Source organism: Lipophrys pholis (genome assembly GCF_963383615.2).
Source record: "Lipophrys pholis genome assembly, chromosome: 21".
NCBI lineage: Eukaryota > Metazoa > Chordata > Actinopteri > Blenniiformes > Blenniidae > Lipophrys > Lipophrys pholis.
In genome coordinates, this window is record NC_137649.1 from 1281987 (window position 1) to 1305809 (window position 23823).

At 44.8% G+C, this 23823-nt stretch overlaps 1 protein-coding gene across 2 annotated transcripts in view; it reads right to left on the reverse strand.

Annotated features, from left to right (window-relative positions):
* bach2b (BTB and CNC homology 1, basic leucine zipper transcription factor 2b) overlaps window positions 1–23823 on the reverse strand; it is a 122965-nt gene that overhangs the window by 91515 nt on the left and 7627 nt on the right. The window contains exon 1 of one of the 2 annotated variants that reach the window (XM_080490290.1): window positions 11764–11815. The exons of the other annotated variant lie outside the window; for it this stretch is intronic. Coding sequence (XP_080346416.1) covers window positions 11764–11802 — 39 coding nt within the window. The 5' untranslated portion in view covers window positions 11803–11815. Of the gene's footprint in view, window positions 1–11763; window positions 11816–23823 lie in introns of those variants that run through there. 2 annotated transcript variants of the gene reach the window in all.

A 23823-nucleotide genomic window follows, 5' to 3' on the forward strand; every position in this document is an offset into this window, starting at 1 on the left:
GAGGATATAGGGCCTCCTGACAGCTCTAACGGGAGTGAGAAGACAGCCTATAATGGAATCTAAATAACACTTGTGCAGGGCTCATTAAAGCTGCCCCGTGCACTCGGTCATTAAGTCTCCTCTCCTGTGACCTTCATCACTGAAGGTGGGCTGGAGTGCTGCTGCCACCTCGTTTCCAACGCAGAAACACACGGTGCTGATTTATACCCCGCTGGAGCTGTGCAGGCTTTTTATAGGCCATAAAAATTATTAACCCACTCAATGTCCCCTAAACTGTTTAATTCCATAACAGGAAGTATGTGGAAGCAGCTGGAGGAGGGAGGGGAGGGAGAAGACGCAAGCCCACCTTCATCACCACTGCTGGCCTCCAGCCAGGACTTCAACATTAAACCTGACTGCAGTGTGCTCATCCAACTCCAAAATTAGCCCGGGTTCAATTATTGATGCCAGACAGGCGTGCTTTCCCCACTCGCTCTTTAGTTGCACAACATGGCTGAGCCGGGCGGCACCTCTGCCAGCTGTACGGGACACGGCGAAGCTTTGAGCCGCTGCCAGAGCTCATTTCTGCACCAGAACAACATAAACACCTCAAACTGAAACACAGCCGCCAACGACTCCATTCACTCACAGCTCAACGCACCAACTCCACATCCAGCACCTTCACTGATTCAAAGCATCTCTTAGAAAACACGAGGCACTGCTAATGAACTCCAATAAAATGAGTGTTACATAGAAATATTAGGTGGTGTGGTTCAGCGGGGAGATACTGAGCTGAAATACTTTCTTTTCATTGTTTCTTGTTTGAGAAACTAAAGAAGAAGCAAACACTCGTCTCAGTTATAGAGCTCTCGTTGAGGTAATTAGAGTTGGAGAAAATCAGCACTCACGTTTCAGTCTTGAAAAACACAATTCAATTTTAGTATTTAAAAACCTCTCGTCAAGTGCAAAACTGATTGAAACAGAATTCTACAACTTAGAGTTTTAAAAAGCTGAAATTGTGACTGGCTGGCTTACAAAAGCTTCCAGGAGCCTGTTGCCTCGTCTTAACCCCCACATAGTGCTCCAGTCCTGCAAAGAGGCATTTTTATCAGAAAAGTGATATGAAAAGGTTTTTAATTCATGACGGTTACTTTTATAGAAAGAAGGAAAAGGTGGAAATGGACAGATTTGGTGACTTAGAGTCCAACGGAGTCATACTCAGGGCGGCAAAATGCCACCGGTGATTTCCAGGTTCAAAGCAGCTTATTTATGGCACAGCCTGGAAATACAACGAGAAATTCAGACGTCCAAACGGAGGGTAGACGAAGTTTTTGCACTTGTAAGACCACAGGAGAACCTCATCTTTCTTCATAATTCATATTTGTTTCATATTTCACTCAAACTCTGTCCAGTATTTCTGGTGTTTTTCATGAGCTGTGAACCAAAGCATATTTTGATGCATCACATAACATTTTGACTTTTCCGTTTGCATTCAGCATTATGTTGTCCAGCCACACAAGCGGGTGTCAACAGACGGCCTGGGATCCCCCTGGAGGGCGTCCAGAAGATCCCAGGCTTTTCCTGCTATCAGTATGTCAAAATGACATTCAAACATGTTGAAATAAATTTCAATTAGACTTCCCAGAGTCTTCAGCAGGCCTGGGAAGCTTCAGTCTGGTCCACAAATGTTTGTCTTTGCAGTAAAGTTGAAGTAAATCCAAGAAAAAGCAGCTGCTCTGCTGAACTTGCTGCTCTGATAAACTCAAGCTTTGTTAAAAGGTTTAAAGCTCAGACAATCTGAAGAGATCAGAACCGTGCAAGTATTATTGTGATTGATAAGCAAGGTATGTTCTGAGGCGGACTCTTTTTCTGAGCCTGTTTTGCATCAAGTAGCAAGCTGATTGGTAAAAACAATCCCATGAATAAAGTCTATTGCCACGCCACAACTACCCCGGCTCGGCGAGCGGTTCATTCTCCGGCGCTGCCATGAAGCCACAGCAGACACTGAAGCATGTGTCCTGCACCGGCCTGAAGGCTCAACTCCTCAGCTGTGCCACTGCAATGGTCAGTCGACACGCCAAACCCAGACCTCGCTGCAGGGCCGGGGACTCGGACCATGCATCAGTCAGAGGAGCTCGCACTAAAGCACACAGATCAAAAGGGTCCAACTTGCCTCTTTTCACGCTTTTTTTTTTCGCCCGATGTGCTGTGTCTACTAAAACCTTCCGTCTGGTCCGAAGTGTGACGGTGGTCCTGGGATGAGCTGGCAGGCTCCACATCCCTCCCCCCGCTGGCCGGGCCGGCGTTGTATTAAAATAAATGTGTGCGCTCGTCCCACCCCAACGCTCTCACTAGACATTACCTTATACAAGGCTAGTAGCAGCATGTTGTGCTGTCTGCTGGCCTGTGAGCAGATTTTAGATCCCACTGCCCCTGGCCTCAACTCCTCCCGCCTCATTTACCCTCCCTCCCTCCCTCCCTCCCTCCACCTTCAGCGTCTCCCTCGGTCTGTGTACATGATCTCACATGACTCAACAGAAACCCCTGGGCCCGGAGCCGCCCGCCATGGCTGCTTTTCACTGCTCTTCAGCAGCTTTATGGATTTTGGCTCAAACAGTTTGGGCATCGACAAGCAGATGAATGAACTCAACGTTACTCCTCCTCCGAAAGTCTTAAAAACTAAAATAGCATTGGGAAGGAGAGAGAGAGAGAGAGAGAGAGAGAGAGAGAGAGAGAGAGAGAGAAAGAGAGAGAGAGAGAGAGAGAGAGAGAGCTGTACTCACAAACAAAACATCCCCTCTTTTTCCACTGAGAGTTTGAGACAGGAGAAAATGCTTGCTGAGCCAAGTGAGTGGGAATTCCTGCAGTTGGTCCCCTCCCTCCGTTATTCTGCCCAACACACATTCCCCCACTACATTCATCGCAGGCAGGAACAAACCAAGGAAAACAGAGCAGCAGCAGGAGTGGAGAAGGATCACAACCCAAACAAACAAAGCAGCAGCAGAGCAGCAGCAGAGCAGCAGCAGAGTAGCAGCAGCAGAGCAGCAGCAGCAGCAGTAGCAGCAGAGCAGCAGCAGCAGAGCAGCAGAGCAGCAGCAGAGCAGCAGCAGTAGCAGCAGAGTAGCAGCAGCAGAGCAGCAGAGCAGCAGCAGAGCAGCAGCAGCAGCAGTAGCAGCAGAGCAGCAGCAGCAGAGCAGCAGAGCAGCAGAGTAGCAGCAGAGCAGCAGCAGAGCAGCAGCAGCAGCAGTAGCAGCAGAGTAGCAGCAGCAGAGCAGCAGAGCAGCAGCAGCAGCAGAGCAGCAGAGCAGCAGAGTAGCAGCAGAGCAGCAGCAGAGCAGCAGCAGCAGCAGCAGTAGCAGCAGTAGCAGCAGAGTAGCAGCAGCAGAGCAGCAGAGTAGCAGCAGAGCAGCAGCAGAGCAGCAGCAGCAGAGTAGCAGCAGCAGAGCAGCAGCAGCACATGAGTCTGCAGCGGCGGGGATGCTCAGGTCAACACATGGGAACGTTCAAACCCCATCGTCACTGTTTGGGAGCCGAAGTAAATGAGAGAAGAGGTCTAAACACTCCTACAGCCCTTGCGACTGGATCTGTCTGCCACCCCCCCTCAGGAGCAACACTTTAACCCCACAATCACACTGATCTGATGGGACGCTCGTCCTGCAGCTTGAAGTGAGAAGGGTGACAGTAGATTACAAATACAAGAAGAATCACACAGTTAATTAAAACCTCTATTACCGTTACAACAGCGAGCATGATGGGACCTCAAACCAGCTTATAGTTGCTCTTATGACTGGCAGTACAGAGGATATCTTAAAAGCCTTTAGGAACTTTAAGCTTTGTTTTCTTCTGATCACCTAGAAACTATTGTTTCTACTTTGTTTGTGTTCAACATGGAGTGGAGGAAGTTTGCAGAATCACACAGCGTGGGGAATGATCCGTCATGACGTCAGAGCTGCGGGAAACTGTTACCAGATCTACCAATTGGGCCAACATAGAGAATATCTCATAATAAAGTGGTGAAAACTGTGGAAACGTCTCTCAGCACAATCACAGCTGATCTGAAGGTTGAGCTGATTCACTCCTCTGACACACTAAAAACAGACTCAACTGGAAACAATTCAAATTCAGATGTTGTTGCTTTGTTGGTTACACATTCACCTACTAAAATAAACTCCTTGTATTTTTCATGACCTGCTACACATTCTGTACCTGATATAGGCTGTATACACCAGACAGTGTGTATTACTTTGTGTCCGTGTGAGATGTAGTCATTAGATCAGAATAGAATAGAATAGAATAGAATAGAATAGAATAGAATAGAATAGAAATACTTTATTAATTAATTTTTCCCATTAATAGAGCAGATCAGCTTCCACACGTTCTATATATACTGGAGTTTGGTGATTTTCACATTCAGCCCTGCAGGATGTCAGTTTTTGTGTCTTAGCAGAGCTTTGTGATGATTCTTCTTGTTTGCACCGGTTTTCTCTGGTCGGTGTCCTCATGGCCTTCGATCAGTCTCGTTTGGCGGGACGGCACTACATCAGTGAATTGATGAATGACGCAACTGTATTGTCTACACAGTGTTGCTGGTGTTAGGCCCCTTTAAGTCTCCTTTTCTGTGGGCCATATGTGAATCTCATAGCAGGACGACAGCGCGGGTGTTCCAGTCTGCCATCTGGATCCGATCACGGACGCAGTGAAAGTGCTCAGTAGCAGCGCAGGCGGCCTAATGACTGGGAAGAGCATATTTTCAACCTCTGCTACAGGTCAGTGGCAGGCGTGGGCCTCACCTCGCCTTGCGCACGTATTAAGGCTGACGGGAAGAGATCGGGTGTCGGACGGAGGTTCCGCCTCACGTCGCCTCCCACGTCACCCGAGAGTGTCCCGAAATATCCCTCCCAGGCCGAACAAAAGACGAAAATGGCAGGAGGTGATACGTGATACAGCAGGTTAAAAATAGAGCGGACGCTGACGGGTAGGGGAGCGCTTCATGACCCCTGCGTAGTGCTTCGATTTCCAGCCTCCACCACAGCAGGAGGACTCCTGCCAGGTCTGAAACAAGGGAAAACATGCAGGGATAGGATCAGCCAGCCTCACTTTGGGCAGCATTTTATGTGAGGAGGAACTTGAGAACCAAGAGACTCAATCGTTCTCACGCATGTCAGAGCACAGAAAGTCCTGTTTGGGGGGATTCAAAGGTTCTGCTGGTATGTAGCATAAATGATCTGCCTGAGAAGACACAAGTCCACCTTTGGAAGGTGGGGGGGGGGTTCTTTTGTTTTGCATGTCACTGCACTGCAGCGTACTCCAGCGAGGATCATCAAAACATTACATCACGTCGGAAAAATCCACAGAAGAGAAGCCGCCAGCTTTTTCTACTGCGGTTTGCTGCACATCAATCAAAGCTCGGCAAGAAAAGGGGGAATTAAGGAGTCAGGTTCTGAAAGCCACTTGTTTTCTGGCAAATTGTTCCCCTGGAGGGAAAGAAAAGTTACAAAAGCACTGAACTGAAGGTGATTTTTCTTCAGGAAGTGGAAAATATCTAGTTTTGTTTCAAATAAGTTGGTTGATCTTGACTTTTGAAAGTAAAGATCTGAAGATTACCCTGAAAAACCCCTTTCTGCTCCTATTGAGAATTATTGAGACAATCAGCTCAAAATGTTTTTCCTCAAATGTCAAGTGTATTTAAGTTATCATAACTTCAATAGTAGAAGCTCTGTTCTCGTCACAGAACCAAAACCGATGTGTGAGACTGAAACTGATAGAAGGAGATAAAACCTGTTCTGAAGTGAGCTGAAAACACTCATGCTGAGCGTTTGGTGTGGATATTTACAAGTCAAGGAATCAGTTTAATCACAAAAGAGAATAAAGGAAGTGATTTGGTAGAAGTAATGTTTTTTGCAGATATAAACTGAGTCTCAGTGAACAAAGACATTTGTTTAGTGGTTTCCGTCCACACTCTGCCTCCTCCTGCCTGTTATGACTGACAGTGATGGGAAACCTTTCTGTGAATGTCAGTAAATTCAATCTTCAGTCTTCTAAACAGAAAACCAAAAGACTGAAGTACAAACCAGCTTCTGGGATTTCGTACTGAGGGTTTTATTTTATACAGATACTGTCAAATCTAACGGCGCTTACAGAAATCACAAAAATATCCGTTGTTCCTTTTCCATCTTATGTTTCATGGGAGTCAAAGTCGTTTCAGTTCATTAGAAATAAGAAGAATTTGGGTTGAACAAATAATAATGTAGAAAAAACACGGCATTCATCAATTTTCCTTTTTGTTTTATAGCAAATAAGAAGTTAACCTTTTACAAAACATAGACAACCACAGTAGACAAAGAAGGAATAATAGTTATTACTTTTAAAAAAATGGCAGGTCATTTATTCTTATTTTTTTTGTAATTTTCTTCACTTTGCAATGTTATCCGACGGGTCTTACTAGATCCTCTCAGAGGCCCGTTTTGGCCTGAAGGCCATCAGTTTGACACCGCATATATCGGTAGATGAATGAAACATGACATGCAAATGAGAGAACCTATTAGTTTGAAATCTGCTGAAGCAACGAGATTTCACTTTAAAAGCACACAACAGCTCAAAAACCGGGTGTGGTGTTTGAAATCTTCCTCATTAATGCTGCAATGGCATACTTATATTTACAAAGAATTATACATTTATACTTGGTCAAAATGGAAATTTTTGCAAGCAACCCTTGTCTCGACCAAACTTTTTGTTTCTGCATAAATAGTGAGGTGTAACACTAAAATGTGCGAGCAGCACCATGTTTGTGGCTCAAACGGCTCAGAAGCAGCCGTTCTTCATGGAGCATCCACTGATTCAAAGACATGCCAGCGGTATAATGGGAGTGATTTCTCCCACTCTGTGTCATAAGTGCATGCGGCATGCCTGGGAGTGACAGGAACAATGGCCTCTTTCACTGCCTGCCCCGGGCCGGAGACGGGGAGGTGCATCATGGGAAAGCAGACGGACTCGTACAGTCGAGCGCAGATACTTTAGAGGGGCCTCGCTCAAACCCCGGCAACAAACCTCCAGACACAGGCCGTGTGTGTGTGTGTGTGTGTGTGTGTGTGTGTGTGTGTGTGTGTGTGTGTGTGTGTGTGTGTGTGTGTGTGTGTGACATATACACATCGCTTAGTAAAACACACTGAGAAACCTGGACATTGAGGACGGATGGCACATTTCTCACAACTCCTCACTTTCTGGAGAGAAAACCAGTTGTGTCAGGAATCTTCTCATATCTACGTTGTTATTAAAAGATTATTTTTTTAACTGCAGGTTTAGATCCAGATTCTATTTAGACTTGATGATACTGCATTCTACTGACTACAAAATGATGGAAACTTCATTATGAGTCTTCAAACCTAGAAAGAAGTTTGGAAAGAGATTTCTGACAAATTTACAAGGCTTATGTTTGTGTTGCATTTGGACTTTTATCAAAGTCCATTAGACCTGCTTTGGTACGATGAAAAACAATGGAGGGGCTGAAAGTCAGCATTAAACAGAGCTCCGGCCATGTGGAGCTATACAGCCAGGTTACACAAAACAAGTTGTATTAAAGTGAAACCCCAAACACCAGAAGCAATGCAGCTTCCTTTCATCCACACTTCAGGCACCAGCACCACGTCATGCCAAACCCGACCCAGGAGACAGAAGAGCAGAACCTCACAGAGGACAGTCCCAAGCAAACGTCCACAGAATAAAGGGAGTTTCAAAGGTTTAAGGGAACATGGTGCACACCAGGGTTTAGACCAGGTAGTCAGTCATACAGGCTTAAAGCACATCCATCCATCCATCCATCCATCCATCCATCCATCCATCCATCCATCCATCCATCCATCCATCCATCCATCCATCCATCCATCCATCCATCCATCCATCCATCCATCTCCTCCCTCTTCTCCGTTTCCAGGTGGTGGGGGTGTCAGTCTGAGCACCGTCACCCAGATCACATAGCACCATTAAGAACCTTCCTGCAGGTGGAGAGCCCACAGGAAGGTGGAGAGCCCTCAGGAAGGAGGAGAGCCCACAGGAAGGTGGAGAGCCCACAGGAAGGTAGAGAGCCCACAGGAAGGTGGAGAGCCCACAGGAAGGTGGAGAGCCCACAGGAAGGTAGAGAGCCCACAGGAAGGCTTAAAGCACAATAACCTCTAAATAACGATGGCTGCAAATGTTTTCATTTGTTTTGATGCAAATTAGCATGAACGCTTATGAAAAACATTCATTGAAATTTCTGATGAAAAATAAGACATTGTTCCATCTCTTCCATTTCACTTCACTGAATCTGTTTATTTGTGAGGACGAACCATTTCTGCAGCCTTCAGCATGTGTGTGCATTCCGTTTTGGGTTTATCTTCATCCATCACCAATAATAAGGTCATTAATTTCCACTGCTGCTTCACTGACGTGCTGTTATCTCCTTCACACCAACTGAAACCTTCCAATCTCCAGGGACAAAAAACAAAAACAAAATAGCACTTACTCTGCAAAATGTTCACGTTTCCTTTTAAAGCTCTTGTGTCAGGCCGGACTGGACCGTCTGCTGGGCCGGTTTTGGCCTGCAGGCCTTATGTTGGTCACCCTGTGACCCAGACCACAATCCACACAAAGAACCAGATGTGAGCTGAGCAAAGGTTCACTCAAAGTTTAAGATTTAGATTCAATCACCGAAGCTCACAGTCAGTGGAAAAGTCATTATTCATTGGTAAGCATCAGACCAGGAGCCGGCAGGTTGAAACCCTGCGATGGTAATGACGCTTCCCTGGTCGTGTTCTTTGGAAAAGCTCTTGAACACAAACTCTACCAATTTGGCAAAAAACCTAAAAGTCTGGAGACGAACTTCCTGCGAAGACACAAGTTGGAATATTTCCTTCAATAACTGATGTTCTGACATTATGGATCCAGATGACTGTGGCTCAGTGGGTCGCCCTGCAAAGCTCCAGGTTTGACCCACTGGGCCATGTTTTGGATTGTCATCATGACTTTGGCAGCTGTGACTTGTGGATTTACCAAACTCGTGGGTCTGCTGTTGTGAGAGGGTCCTGGTGAGATAACAGCTGGATTAAAGACATACAGAGTGCAGGTACAGCTCCTGAGTCGGCACTTCTCATATCATTCACTGATAATGATTTGGTTTTTATTGTTATTATTATTATTATTATTATTATTATTATTATTATTATTATTATTTATTAGAAGACGATTCAGGAAAAATAGCAGGTCAGCATCCAGGAATCTCTATTCAAAAAGAACTCATTTGTAATGAAAGAAAAACAAGAACACAAAAATATTGTCCTTGGAGACAGACGTTTTTTTAACAGACATATTGGAGCCTGGCACTGCACAGGTGAAAGTGATTTTCTTAATGAAGGCTTGGTACTCCTGTGAGACATGACATCAACGCCGCCAGGACGCTGGAATCAAGTCAAACAAATGGAAAGCATTTACTTTTAATGCTGTTACTAAAAAGTGCTTTTCCTGCAGTTTGAAGCAAGAAAAGGTTTTCTGTGAAGCACCTGCTGAGCTCAAGCTGCTTCCATCCCACTTTGGAACACCACTTTACTGTCTCACTTTGAAGGAGGACTGTTCATTGGAGTTCTTTTCTAGATTCAGAGCCTCCATTCAAGCAGCTCTTTAAATCTGTGGGTGGCTGTTAACGTCGCCCCTCTATTCCCTCTAAAACGTGTTTTACCTTCACCACCCTGCAAGCTTTCTACTCACCCAGCAAGTCTTTACATGCCACCAGCTTGGAATTTGACACCAGCCTCACTGTCCTGCTCTCCACTGTGTCTGGCTCAGACGACCATATAAGGACAAACTGATCAAATACTGTGTCTTTTTGAAGTTCCTTTTGATTGGATTACTTTTTGTAGAAGTTCATTCTAGCATCAGTGAAGGGTGCATCAAGTGTCTGTAATTTGACACCTGCATCATCACTTGTTGAGGTGCTGATGGACTTGAAATGGGTGATTTCAAAACCTTTCAAGGCAAATGAGGCCAGACCGACATGAACCTCAGACAACATGAAGGAGCCTTCAGCCTCGTCTTCAGCAGAGCGATGTTGTTCACGCTGGATGACCTTTCTGATGCAACTTGACCCAGATGCACCAACGCTGCACTGAGGATGGAGTGTCACAGAGCAGCAAGGTGACAAGCCATCCATCAAGCCACGTAATGATCTGTTTCTACCACGTAGAACAATATTCAGTAATATGCGAATGCGTTTGAAAACTTCCTCTCTGAACCAGTCAAACTCCACGTTTTGGTGCTGGAGGGCGCTCCACCCAATGGCTCCATGGTGATCGAACAGCAAACCAACATGAAGTAACAAAGCCTCCAGCAGATCGTTCTCCTGCACAGACCCACTGACACATGGACAACCGTCATCTAAATGCTGCTGTTCACATGTTGCTACTGAGTAAATCATCTGCAAAACGCATGCAAACATACAGTCCATTTCACGCTTTCTGCAGAATCTTGTGACGTTACACTACCAGTGTTTTAAACAACCATGCATGTATATTTCAGGACTAAAGTAGGCCCATCAAAAAAGAAGACATTCCTAACTGACAATCACCACGTTCAGATGCAGGAGAGCAATGGGGGCGTCCAGGACAAGCTCTCAATTCAAGGAAGCGTCTTGTTCTGGGTTTTTTCACATGAGCATGCTGTATTAGAACCTTGGAGCAGACGAGGCCTCGGGTCGTTCCTCAGGTTGGGAATCAAAGTTCTAGAGGATTGATGAGGTCCACAACCCCACAGCTTCACAAAGCTCTGTGGGAAGGATGAATATTACCAGCAGTGGACACAAACCTGCCCACAAAGCAGCTCCTTCTAACAAACACCAGAACAAGAGCATTTTGATATGTACCCCGAGTCTGGACTCATCACCAGACCACCACAACCACCACGGTGTGACACGCTGAGCCAGATCGCCACGTGGTCGAAGCTGAGCGCTGCCGACGGCTCGTACTCCTACTACCGCCGCTTTAAGTCCGCTGCTTACGCTAAGCTGTGCCCTGAGGGCTATGACACTAACGGCTCCGGGACAAAGAGCAGCGTTGTGTCGGGTTGGACTGGGATCACAGTTCTGACTTCATGTGAAGCACGTGAGCACTGCAACATGTCAACAACAGTTTCCCCTTTAACCGGGGGGCATCAGGCTTCCAGCTATTTTTAGATAGAAAGAGTTGAAGTGGAGGTTTTCTTAATTCATTCCAAGAGCTGCGTCTAATAACGAGGAGAGGACGTCAGGATGATCAGCACTGAGCATTAACTCTGCTAAAGCTGCTTCGCTAACACCTGCAAAGGAAGTCAGAGAAGGAAGCTTGATTTCCTTTGCTGCTAACTGTTAGTTAGAGATTGAAATAGAACAGTGTGAAGAATTTAACAAGTTTAAAACTGGTTTGAACACACGCGGACATCAACTGCAGCCTCCAGAAAACCAAACTCTGAATTCATCCAATTTAATGGAGGATTTCTCCTCTTTGACCTCACAAAGAAATCCATCAGTTCCATTAGGCTCCTTGGCTTCTGGGATTATGAAATATCTATTTAAGCATACACAATGACTACAAACACAAACAATCAAGACAGCCGCCTGATCTGTATATTTGTTTGTATGTGCGTCACTGTGACAAATGTTTGCCTCGGCTTCACCGAGTCTAACCACAGCAGGAAAAAAACTGCCTTCCTGCCAACAGCAAGAGTTTCGACAGATGAAAAACCCCAAATAGTGGAGAGTAAAGTGTGTTTGGGTTTACTCACAGACTTGTCCTTCATCTTCCAGGGCTGATTAGTGATCATTTATCCGCGAGCGGCACCCGGGCATCATCTACATGGCTTATGGGTTGGAAAGATGCGAGGCCGGAGAGCTGATTGGGAGAGAGGGGGGGGGGCGTCCCTGCAGCATGAACGACAAACCCACCTATCATCCACAGTCAGCCACCACTGCAGTCACAGACACAGGAAAACAAAGCAGCGTGCTGCACGCCCTGGCCACGCCACACCCGAGGGCGACCAGGCGGAGAGACATGGAAGGTCTGAACATCGTCACAATACTCTAACAAGAGATGAAACCTTGAAATCCAGGAGGGACGGGGAATGAATATCACAAGAGTATGAGTTTCGTCTTTGAGACAGAAACACAAAACACAAACTTACTCAATCAAATCATTTTATTTAATTCTTACTTTTACTGACATTCATCAGAACATAATGAATTAAGAATTAATTGCTCCAAACTGTTCACATTTCCGGCAAAATGAATCCCAAAATGTCAAATTTGATGCAGTAAAAGAGATTTCCTTCTAAAATAATTGATATAAGTTTTATATCAAGTGAAATTATAATATTCTACAACTTCTCAAATTCTCTTGATCTACGGAAGCGTATTGCATTCACTTGAAAAAACAAACAAAAAACTGTTTTTCTGAATTAATGAGATAATTATCTCATAATTATGAGAAAAATTAATTATAAAAAATTTGGGCTCTGTTTTTCTGAATTGATGAGATAATGTTCTCCGGATTTGCTCAGAATTATGAGATAATTATCTCAGAATTACGACAAAAAACTAATTGTAAAAAAATCAACTCAGTTTTTCTGAATTAATGAGATAATTATCTTATAATTCTGAGCAGATTATGACAAAAAAGAAATTCACAAAAACAAAAGGCTCTATTCTTCTGAAGTTATGAGATAATGGTTTTCTGAAAAAAATTAAAAGTTGGCTCTGTTTTTCTGCACATGGAGCGCAACGGAGGCATTGGAATCACCTTTGGAGATGTTTGTGTCAGAATCCAGGCCCAAACTATTTGTCGCTAAAGAAACTTACTGCGGCGTTGAACGTACTGTGGTGCAGTCAGGGCTCCGTCCACTAAGCACTGATTTGGTGAATGACTCTTTTAAACAAATCTGTTTAATGAACTAGTTCTAATGATTCAGTAACTTCTAAAGAACTGCTTTGCCCATCACTATTCCTGACACAATATTTACACGTAACGTGCAAATTCTACGTAAATACCTGATCATTTGACCCTGTTAGCCTTGAATCTGACTGATTTTCAGCAGCACTGCATACAGGTAAGAAGCTCTTGCCTCATAATTATGAGATAATTGTCTCAGAATTTCAGAAAAACAGAGCCAATTTGAATTTTTTCATGCAAATGGAATACGCTTCCGTAGTCATAACTATATATATATATATATATATATATATATATTAGTGTCGTCAAAAATAATTCCCGGGTCTTTTTAACTCGCAGCATGAGCAGCGTCTCTGGCTGCAGCACTGTGACTCCAGAGCAGCACAATACCGAGTGGAATCATATTAAAGCAGAAAGTTTCACTTATAAAAGTTTCTCTTACTTTTCTATCTTGTAAATAAAACTGTTAAGATCAAAAGTTTTTGTAACGTGGCAATAATTTGAATTCTCACACATTTCAGACAAAACACTATATGTAATAAGATTATTTTTAAAAGTGTTTAAATCAATTATATTCCCCATCAATTCAGTGTTTCTTTCAATACTTCTCCACAGATAATAACACAGTAAAAGTAAACATACTAGTGGGAAAAAATTATATTGCGTTATTGGGGCGGGGCTGAGGACATAAGGGGCGGGGCTGGGACATAAGGGGCGGGGCTGCGGACATAAGGGGCGGGGTTGAGGACACAAGGGGGCGGGGTTGAGGTGATGGTGATGGTGAAAGTTAGCTGTTAGGAAAACAAACAGTGTACTTGTTGATGCATAATGGAGAGAAATGTTTGACATATCACTGTCCAGTGTGTGATTAATAAAGAAAGTCAACTCAATTCACTTTTTTTAATAATAATGAAATTAAGTTAATTTCAAAATGAACTTAATTTCATTAAGTTTTTCTCCATTAAATAGAGAAAAAAAACGTTTGCATTGAGAAAAGCTGCATTATCATTTATTTTCTTGTTAATGTATCCATAAGCCAGCATCAAATACAATAATGCTCATGTTTGATGTGTGGACATAAAACAAACAAAAAGTTGATCAAAAGCTCCAAAATAGTGAACATTAAAAACAGAATAAGCAGCTAAATTGGGTTAAAAAAAGAAGCTAAAACCAAGAAAGGAAAAACAACACAGACCAAAGACACTGAAACAGCAGGTAAAGGTAAAACCAAAAACAAACTGCCAAAGTGAGTCAAGTTGGCTAAAGCCACTAAAAATGGTTCAAATAGGTAAAACCACCCTTAGATATCTATTGGAAGTCGGCCATTACTATTTACAGTTATGAAACTTGAGACTGGTTTGTATACATGTTTCTATAAAGATTAATTGTATTTGATAAAAAAGGTAAAACAAAAGGTAAAAAAGTAAAAGGTTGGGGGTCTAACGCATCACGTTTGCCTCCTTGTCATCATTTTGTATTTCCCAAAATAATCTGCGACATCCTAAATAAAAACCCTTCTATTGAAATAGTTTGGATTTTAAAATCCACTTCTCAAACTGTTATTCTCGTCATTGTCTCGGCCTGGATGTCCCGCTGGACACTGGGTTTGTCCACAGTGTCACTCCATCATCAACACTGAGCATTTAACTCAACACCGTCTGAAATGAGCTGCAGCCCTGACGGAGCGCAGCGCGCGACGTCTCTCCAACCTTTCACTTTCACATCCACCCGTGCTGTGAAACCTCCGCTCTCTCCACCACCGATAACAGCTTAAATTGAAGAGCCACAGATCAGCTGGTTTCTGCTCTTGTACCTTATTAACGCTCCTCTCACACAGGATGAAGAAAAAGCCATCGGCGCTCAGTCGGCTCAGCGATCAGAATCAGACCGAGCGCCTCTTGCTAAGCATGACAAGAAGCAATTTGCTTCCTTCCTTTCAGACACAATCTGTGAGTGAGATGAAAGACAAGCTTCTGTAATCCATCTGCTGGAGCTGCACGTTGAGAAACCACCACTGATCTTCAGAACCATCCCTTCTACCCTTTAGCTTTATCGATTATTCTCTTTCTTGGAAACCTGAGAGAGGCTCCGTGTGTTCTGACACAAAACACTTAATAAGTCTGGCAGGATCCCTCCTGCACACAACACACATCTTAATAGAAGAATTTAAATGTCAAAAACAGATCAAATGTCCAGAATAATCTCAAAGTGTAAAGAGGGATCATGAAGAGCGAAGAGTCGGCACAATGAGAGTAAAATATAAATGTCATTGTTGGTCAGAATCGGAGTATCAGGAGGAACGTTCAGAGATCAAGAAGAGGGACAGAAGAGTCAGACTCAACTCTGTAGCGCCGTCCACCACGGAGTGCCGAGTCCAGCCTTGAGCCTCCATTGTCCGTGAAACAATGGAAAACTTTTCTCATTGTGAACTGCAGCGTCCAGCGCCTGATGAATCTCCTTCTGTTACTGAGAGGAGCGTCAGCACCTGGTTGGAAGGCCGCGGTGCTGTAGAGCGCCGGCGTTTCAATAAAGCAGTCAACAAAGCAACCAGTGAGCACAAAGCAGCAGATGTAAACAACCAGTGGTTACTCCTTTTTTTGGTACCATCCACAACTTTTGTCAAAATCTAGAAAATACATTTACCAAATGTAACGTCTTCATCCACCAACGGGTCCATGATGTGCGGCTCAGCACTCGATCCGGTTACTGCATACTGAACAAGTAAATGAACATGTAAGGAAACTGCCGCCCAGTTTCTGTTGATCTTTTTCTCACAGCTCTCACTGAGGGACACATCATTTCCCAGAATGCATTAAAGCTGTGGCCCAGGTCGAACCGCCGAGGGACACCGTTTGAGAAACAGTAAAGTGAACATACAAGGTGGAGGGAGACATACCTTCAAGGAAAGAAACCTGAATCCTCACACTCTTGTCCAACAAGATGAAATTAAATGAGCATCATGTTTCCAGATTGCCAATCCCAGTCCCAACCTCAATCCCAGTCCCGCTGTGTGGAGGTGCAGAAGCTGGAGGTGGACAGCAGCTCTCACTGTGTCGACTGGACTGGATGTTTTGCTGACTCAGGTCTTGTGACTCTGTATCAACAGCGGAGGGTCGGCGGCTCTGCCTGCTTGACCTTTCACCATCTGTCCTTAATGACCCAGCATGTGACGGCTGCGGGGACATGGCCGAAGCGCTCGCAAACTGCCGACCACCGGGGACGCCAGCAGACTGACGTGAACTCTGACCACACCCACTGCTGCTTCTTTGGCTGTAACTCGTCTTCTCTGGACGCTGTGCTACTTTCAATGCCTCTTCTGACTTCCAGGAGTGATGAATTTCAGCTGTCACACGTTAACATGCGTCTTCATACATACATAAATCTTTTGCTCTCAGGTCATTTCCTCCCGTCACTTTGGATTACAGCTGCACTCCCAAACACCAGATTTAACGCTAAATTCACCTTCATGGTGAGGATCATTTTAACAAACTGTCAACATGGTAAACATGGGTCAAGATATTCCACTAAAGGTTTGTGTGTATAACAACGGGTGCAAACATGATAAAAGAGTTTTCAAAAATGTTGTCATCCCAGAACTATTTTGCTCATTTTAACGTATAGAAAGTATTTCTGTTTACATTCCACAGAAGTATTACCTTCGCCAATGAAGGTTCTGGGAGAGGTTATGTTTTTGTCTGCATGTATCATTTATTGGTTTGTATGTATGTGTTTGTATGTATTTTACCAACTTTTCACAAAAAACTATTAAACTGAATTGCATGAAATCTTCAGGGATGACATCATCAAAGGACCAATCAATTAGATTTTAGGACGTTAACACTGAAATGTTTCTGAATAAATCCCAAAAACGGTGAAAAGAAGGTTCTCTCCCATGTCCCATGAGAGGCACCTCATGGATGCGATCAGAGGAGATCAGCTTCTGTTGCCATGGAGACGCACTGGAGGGCTGCCGTTAGCCTTCTGCTAGCACACTGCTAACTCAGTTTCCCATCCCCCCTCCTCCACTCTCAGCCAATCACAGGCCAACTCACTCTAACGGTGCATTTAAGTAAAACAAAAGAATGGGAACCAACAGAAGGTCACCATGTGACCAGAACAGTGAAGGTGGTGGTGGGGAAGGTATGCGCTCTTCAGAGTGACGTTCTAGTTGGTCTTTGCGGTGGAGCCAAACCTCTGGAGCAGCGTTATACAGTGTCAAACACAAAGTTCATTTCAAGGCACTTTTGTTTTGTTTTCTCTGTAGAACTGCTCTGAAAGGACTGTTGAATTTGACGCTGTACAAATAAAATAGAATAGCGCATAGAATTCTATTCCATTATAGAATAGAATCGAATCGAACCGAATCGAATCGAATCGAATCGAATTGGCCATCGGTGGTTCACAGGTTCGAATCCCACTGACAGGTCACCACTGTGGGTCCCTAAGCGTGACCCTTGACGCTGCTCCTCCATGCTGTGGCAGCCCGGTCTGTAGTAACATGTGTAGTTAAGGTTCATTTCCCCACAGGGATCAATAAAGTCTGATTTCTTCTTTTTGTCTGTGATGACTCTTCACAGTGAAGCAAAAGGAACCAACTACAATCACAGAGGGTCCGTTTCCCAGCTCTGCTCCAGAATCTCCAAAGTGTCTTATTATGGTTTCATTTATTAGAAAATCTCATCCTGACAACCCAGAGCAGGCAAAGTTCCGGCCGCCTCTACTGCCTGTACCTCAGGTAGGGACAGAACCAAAAGCTCCTGACCCTACTGCCTGTACCTCAGGTAGGGACAGAACCAAAAGCTCCTGACCCTACTGCCTGTACCTCAGGTAGGGACAGAACCAAAAGCTCCTGACCCTACTGCCTGTACCTCAGGTAGGGACAGAACCAAAAGCTCCTGACCCTACTGCCTGTACCTCAGGTAGGGACAGAACCAAAAGCTCCTGACCCTACTGCCTGTACCTCAGGTAGGGACAGAACCAAAAGCTCCTGACCCTACTGCCTGTACCTCAGGTAGGGACAGAACCAAAAGCTCCTGGCCCTACTGCCTGTACCTCAGGTAGGGACAGAACCAAAAGCTCCTGGCCCTACTGCCTGTACCTCAGGTAGGGACAGAACCAAAAGCTCCTGACCCTACTGCCTGTACCTCAGGTAGGGACAGAACCAAAAGCTCCTGACTGTAGCCGACAAGGAGCAACTCCTCCAACATGTTGGCTGTGCCCTGCTGCGATGAACTGTGGCTTTTCATTGGCTCATTCCCTCCAAAGTGAAAGGCTAACAAGTGTCCCCACACCACTCCCCTACAGGAAGAGCTGTTTCATGGATTGAACTCAGTACTTGTTGGTTTGATGTTTTCCATTCCATGTCTGCATGCAGCAAATGGAAAGGCCATCGCAGTAAGCGTCGTGTTCCAGTTCATGCAAGCAGTTCAGCAGCTTTTCATGCTGCAGAATTCATTCCTTTCCCCTTTTTTGCCCCCTTTCTTCATTACTTGTCTAAGATGGACATATGGAAACGCTCGGCACACAGAACAATCTCAGCCTTCTGACGACCTGCTATGAAAGTGGCAAAAAAACCACCCCGGTCCTCCTGCAGATCTCGTTGGGCTCACAAGTTTACAGTGCGGAGAGAGACGGGGGGCTCGGTGCAGGAAGTGGGCACATTACTGCACATCCACGCCCACAGCAGCCCCCACACACTCCAACCCCCTCATCCCCCTCCACCGCCTGTGCTGATCTCACAGGATGCCCCCCCACCAACCTCCACCCTCTCTCCTCCTTTACATCTTTTCAGCTAACCGCACAGCGAACACACAGTGTGGAGCTACACTCCACTGCTTCAACAACATTGTGTGAGCAACACATCACAACACCAAAGTCCACATAGTTCACTACATGAACAACATTCTTAACAAGCTGGATTTGCATTGTGGCTTCTTCAGCATCAAGTTGTGATTTTTTAAATCAAATTATGGCTTTTAATATCATTTTATCTTTTACATGTACGACACAGCTTTTCCATTAGTCTTCTGTGATGTGAGTCTTTGCATTTGTCTTGTGGGCTTTGGATGCATGTTGAGGCATTTGCAATATTATTGTGGTATTTTTCTTCACATGACAGATTTTTCTATTTATGTTGCAGCTTTTGCCTTGGTTTTGTGACTTTTGTATTTGTCTTTTGACTTTCTGCGTGCAGGTTTTGGCTCTTGCATTCGTCCATATGATCCACTTTTCATGCACGTTTTGCATTTTGCATTCATCTTGTGTTTTTTTCATTCATGTTGCAGCTTTTGAATGAGTGTTGTTGCTTTTGCATTGGGTTGTGTCTCTTTCCTTCCTGTTGTCCTTAGTATCAAATAGCAGCTGTAATGTTTTGAAATTTGTACTCAGTCAAGCAGGAATTTTGATATGAACACAGTCATTGTAGTGAAAATCCCAGACACGTCAAAGCTTGACAAAGACAAGCAGAAATGTCAGTGTGACTTCACAGCTTTTTGGCTAAGTGGGGAAAATGTCTTGGGAACTGTCAAACATGGTTGCAGTGCAGCTGAGTTCATGCCATTGTGTAATTGTGTTGTTGAAGATCAAGCAGCTGTAATGATGACATGAACACGAGGCTCTAATACACCAGCTCACAAAATAAACAACAGATCAAATCATTGTGCGTGTTGAATCATCAACAGTCCTCTGCTGACACTCCTCAAAGCACGCTTATTATTTTGTATTTATAGCTGGTACATCAGAAGTCGGAGCACTAACATGCCCAGACAAACACAACAGGATTGTTTTGTGTTGGCTGTGTGTCTCTAGTGTGCACAGCACAACAAATGAGGCCAGGACTGAGAGGAGCCGTGACCTCTGACACGGCTGCCTTCCACCATGTGTGATGGAACTCCACGACTCTCAGGAAGGAGGGTCGGGGAGACAAGGTGGCCCCAGCAGGAATCCTCCAGCCTTTTAAACAAGAAGGGAACCATGGAGTCATTTCAAACTACTGCCATGCTTCACATGTCAGGCTGCAGAGGACCTGATGAGGGAACATCAGCCTTCTAGTTGCTAATGCCTCATATTACTGTTGATTCATGAACTTCTTGTCAACATCAACCAACCAAAGACACGTGGCAGTGGGCTCCTTAAAAAGTACCAGAAAATCCTGCTGCTGCAACTGTTTAAAAAGCTCTCGTCATAGTGCAGCAACCTTAGACGTGTCTGTAGACGTAACACACACTACATTCATTCCTAGCAAGTAATAGTACTGCTTCTACGACTACTACGCCCACTACTGCTGATTCAGCACCGATCGTCTGAGTGTGCAAAACAAAGGTGTGGAGGTTTAGTCTGACGTGTCCTTTAAAATACTGCTGCTACTACCATGACTACTTGTAATTTAATTTGGTTTGCATGGGAGAGCTTCACAATAATGTGTACTATCACTACTACTATTACTCTTGATGATTCCGGCACCTGTGGTAGGAATTCATCGAGCAGACATGCCACTGATGTCTGTGGGACCGTGGACTCCTTTAAAAGGGTTTGCAACTCTTAAAACCTGCAGTCTTACTTACCTGCTCCTACTTGTTAATATTTGAATTTGGACCATCACGTTACTGTTTGCTGTAACGATGGATGTAATGCTCTAAAGCACTTGGTGATTTCTACCCTGGGACGTCTCTGCTGCCAGCAGAACCCTCCCCGGGTTGGAAGCAGGAGCCAGAAACACCGGGCTGCCGGTGACATGCTGTCACATCCACACAGCCTGATGAGTCGTACACCAGTAACTCAGCGAGAGGAAGAGCACTGCCACGACTGTGACGGGCGGCTGCAGGGTGCTGGGGAACCAGCAGCAGAACAAAAGGGCTCCACAGAGAAGGATGTGACCTCAGACTACAGAGGAAGGAGAACACAGCCACATTCTTCAGCCTGAGCCGGGACGGACACACTTCTCACTCCAGCGTTGTTCACTCACCCGGCTTTATGAGGAACACTAATGTTTGTGTGGCCGACAACCAATAACCTCCATACTGACGTTTGTCCTTGTGACAAGGGTTCAGATAGAAACAGAACACCAACGACAAGTGTTGCATTGATCCACTGATTAAGTAATATCACTCCAACCATCAGCAGGACAGTCAGTGGAGCTTCTCTCGTATCTTCTACCACACGTCTCAAAATGAGCTTTGAGTCACAGTTTGGAACAACACAATGACAACACACTCCACAAACTGGACAAAAGAAGGAGGATGAGCTTTCTGGATTAAAGATGAAACTGCGTTTTCTTCAGAAGTTAAGAGGCAACATAAAGGAGCAGTGAAAGTAAAACCAAGTAACTACTGAATAAGATCATTCTTTAAAACTCTAAACCCACAAAACCAAAACAAGTTTGAAGATGTGTTCCACCTGTAAAAGCTACAGATGGATGTAGTGAGATTAATTTAGAAATATCAATTAATGTAATTTGACTTGAACTTCTGTTTACTTTATGACAAAGCTGCAACAGTTTGCTCCTGAAGTCTGATTACACAGACAGCCTGAATAAAACGCATTCTAACTGTAGAGAATATCATTTGGTGGATGGTTCCAGAAAAAGACTTTCTACTGAACTTGTTTTGTGAGCTTCAGTAGTCTGAACTCAAACAAGTGAATTTGTCATTTGGCTGTGACGTTACAGCCACAGAGCATCACACTGAGTGTTGTCCTGCTGAGCTCCAGAGTTTCATTCCACCTCTTCCCCAGAAAAAAGACTCATCAGCAGGATCAATGATAAAACCTGCATTCTCCACTAGTGGCGTCACGATACCAACATTTTGGTATCGATACCGATACCACCATGTCTTCCGATACTTTTCCAAATAAAAAGAAAACACAGTTGTGGCCTTGTGGATGTATCAGCAGCCATTGTTTCCCTTCTCTCTCTCTCTCTCTCTCTCTCTCTCTCTCTCTCTCTCTCTTTCTCCAGACTCTTGCTCTTTGCTGCTCTGTTAGTGATCCACTCTATTTCTTTTCACAGTTTCCACCGCTCGTTTGAGTCGGTTACACATGCTCACTTTCACATGGACGCTAACGCCATGTCATTTACTCATGCACACACAGTATTATTTTCAAAGTAAAAGCTCGGTTAGGAGAAGATTGTTTTGACTTTTATTTTGAAGTTGTGTCCAGGAATGTTGTTGGTAAATAAGGTAAAGTATGAAGCGCTTTTCAGTTGCGGATCTCGGGTCGGAGCGCAGGACCACTCGCACCCCTTTTTTCACACCTCTCGGTAACCGGAGCACAAAAAATAAATAAAATAAAATAAAAAAATAAACCAGAGCGCTGTTTTCTGCCCTTTTGATTGTCCATACATCCTGTAACAATACACATCACAGCCAGAATGTAAAATTAGCTTCACCATTTCACCTTAACTTGGTTTAATGTTGACGCGGGGACTGAGCCCAGGTGAAGTGGAGACGACAAGATGCTCATCGACATACAGTAACTCAGCCTCCTGCTTGGATAAATTAAAGTGAAGCTCCTCCCCCACAACATGAAGTCTATGACTGAAGAGTCACACAAAGTGACTGGTGAAATAGTTTTTGATACTCAATGTTAGTTAACATGGTCCCAGCCTGGCCTGATCTGGACTGTTCACATTTAACTCTGAAGGCAGAAGAAGCTAAAACCTCAAGAAGGGAAGACGGGATCAAACCTGCAACTTCCCAAGTGAGACAACCTGCTCTACCGACTGAGCTACAGGTCAGCAGTGTTTAATAAAGCTCTGGACTCCTCTGGACTCCTCTGGACTCTGCCGGGACACTCCGGGCCTGATCTACTGAAGCGTATCAAAAACAGGCAAAACCTTGACGTTGTCTGCAGGAGCGTGATGAAGCTGACGAGCTGAGTTCCTCCACTAACATGTCCAACTTTACATTTTGATGACGGTGAGGACCCGGCACTCTGTCCAGTCATGGCTGATCCATGATCCTGTCAACAGACTCTGAATCACACCAAACCCTCATTAATAGTCCTGTTGGTGTGTGATGGTGCTCCTGTTGTTACTTTTAGTAAATCACCCACTAAAGGGCTGATCAGCTCTGTGCCTGGATGCTGGTACACAGCAGGTTTCTCTGAGACCAAGTCTAACCTGCACCATTTACTAGGAGTGTAACAATACATCGATCCACATCGATCCACATCGATCCACATCGTTCCACATCGGTCCACATCGGTCCACATCGGTCCACATCGATCCACATCGGTCCACATCGATCCACATCGGTCCACATCGGTCCACATCGGTCCACATCGATCCACATCGGTCCACATCGATCCACATCGGTCCACATCGATCCACATCGATCCACATCGGTCCACATCGGTCCACATCGGTCCACATCGATCCACATCGGTCCACATCGATCCACATCGATCCACATCGATCCACATCGGTCCACATCGGTCCACATCGATCCACATCGGTCCATATCGATCCACATCGGTCCACATCGATCCACATCATTCATTTATTAATGATACAATTACATCGATGCACAATGACAACATCTTTAAGATATGCCTTTATTTTGAAATTCACGTAGCGCATCTGTACGTCGGTGTCACCATTTCCTGCGCGCTCTTGCCGCCCTCACACAACGTGCACGGCGGCATCATGGCTAGTGCGAACAGTCCAAAAAAGAGGACACACGCTCACCTCTTGGAAATAAATCGGCGAGGTGGAAAGATTTCGGATTCCGACAGGAAGACGGCTCAACAGACAAAACTCAGTCCCTATGCAAAGTGTCAGTGCGAGTTAACATACTCGAACTTGGCCAGGCACCTAAAGAAGAAGCACGAGCTCGACCCGCATGCTCGCTCCACCCTCGCTCCACCCTAACTGTGTCTGATGTCACGGCGGCTTTGACCAGGT